At 41.2% G+C, this 1602-nt stretch overlaps 1 protein-coding gene across 1 annotated transcript in view; it reads left to right on the top strand.

Moving 5' to 3' along the window:
* ARHGDIB (Rho GDP dissociation inhibitor beta) overlaps nucleotides 1-1596 on the top strand; it is a 32473-nt gene extending 30877 nt beyond the window's left edge. Inside the window, exon 6 of the mRNA XM_069106123.1 lies at nucleotides 939-1596. Coding sequence (XP_068962224.1) covers nucleotides 939-1138 — 200 coding nt within the window. The 3' untranslated portion in view covers nucleotides 1139-1596. The remainder of the gene's footprint in view (nucleotides 1-938) is intronic.
* The last annotated feature ends 6 nt before the right edge of the window (nucleotides 1597-1602 follow it).

Here is a 1602-nt window from a genome sequence, read left to right as displayed (position 1 = left end):
GATGGATGGATGGATGGATGGATGGATGGATGGATGGATGGATGGATAGGTAGATGATAGAAAAATATTTTTAACAATCCCCATGCCTTCTTTTTAACTGTGTATTGAGATACAGCATAATGTCAGATATGCAAGAGGAAAAGAATTATGACTATATTAGGTCTACAATTACTCTTTTAGACCTATTAATAGCACCTGGATAAATCTGTTTACTATTTTCTACTTGACTATCATTCTAAATATCCCTCCCCTTAGATCTACTTTTCTCAGTGGCCTGACCCACCTACTCACTATAGCTAATCTCACTTCCTGATCCATGGCTTCCCTTCTTTTATCAATTCACTGACTGGTTTCAACTATAATTCCTTATGTCCAGGGCCATCATGGGTCCTTTGGATTCTTGCCTTGCCGCTGAACTCTGATGATTGGAGGAGAGTGAGGCTGATGATTTAGTGTAGCTCTGCCCCACTTAAATCCAATTCATGTGCAAGTTAAGACTTCACCTTCATGATGTCATTAGTCCTTTATGAGAAAGAAAGATGAAGAACAACAACAATCAATTCCTAGTGTTCTTTCTGATTATCCAACTAATACCCTATCTCTGTAAATGGTCAGCTTTATGTTTATATGGAATAATCAAATTTTAGAGGTAGAAAACCCTTCAAGATCATTTAGGCCAACCTCCTCATTTTACTATGTTGGAAATAGATTTCCAAGTTGTTAAATTACATGTCCAAAGGCATACAGCTTGTTATTGGTAGCCGAGTAGTCCCTAGACACTCACTCTCTTACTAGTCCAGAGTTCTTCTCACTCTATCAGGCTACCCAGCCTTGGTCACCAATAGTCCAGCATTTGGTACATTCTTTGGTGTCATCTTTTGGTACATCATCTGGTGTCATGAATGATAATCTTCCTAATGAATTTTTCTTACTTTTAGTGGACAAAGCTACATTCATGGTTGGCAGCTATGGACCTCGGCTAGATGAATATGAGTTTCTGACACCTCCAGAGGAAGCCCCCAAGGGTATGCTGGCCCGGGGCACTTACCACAACAAATCCTTCTTCACTGATGATGACAAGCATAACCACCTCACCTGGGAGTGGAATCTGTCCATTAAAAAGGAGTGGACAGAATGAGCTCCTGGCCCTACATTCACCTCCCATCCCCCTTGCCTGTCGTACTGCTAGTGAATGGTGTATTCTAAAACTCCACAGTTCTGCTACTCATCCTGTGTGCCCCTGCCCCCCCCTCCAGGATCTCCAAAGCTCTCCAATTATTCTCATTTTCACATGGTACCCTGTGAAATTTAGTATATTGGTACACTTGGCATTGGTACAACTTTGAGGTTAGCCTATGGCCTCTTTCCCAGCTAGGCGGAAAACAATACAATTGGTTCCACCACAAAAGTGGAAAAGGTTTAAACCCAAATTCCCTTTCTACTCTCTAATCCGTTTGTATCAGATCTTTGAGAAACCTTATTTTGATCAACATAAACATTTCATTTAGGTACCATTTACCTGTAGAGCAGCTAGTGGAGAGAGAAAGAGAGAGACAGAGAGAGAGAGAGAGAGAGAGAGACAGAGAGAGAGAGAGAGAGAGA

This window comes from Petaurus breviceps, unplaced genomic scaffold (assembly GCF_028583685.1).
Source record: "Petaurus breviceps papuanus isolate PSGF00001 unplaced genomic scaffold, PetGlider_PUasm1.0 78, whole genome shotgun sequence".
NCBI classification, from domain to species: Eukaryota; Metazoa; Chordata; class Mammalia; order Diprotodontia; family Petauridae; genus Petaurus; species Petaurus breviceps.
The sequence above is the reverse complement of the archived record's forward strand: the minus strand, read 5'-3'. Positions and strand labels throughout refer to the sequence as shown.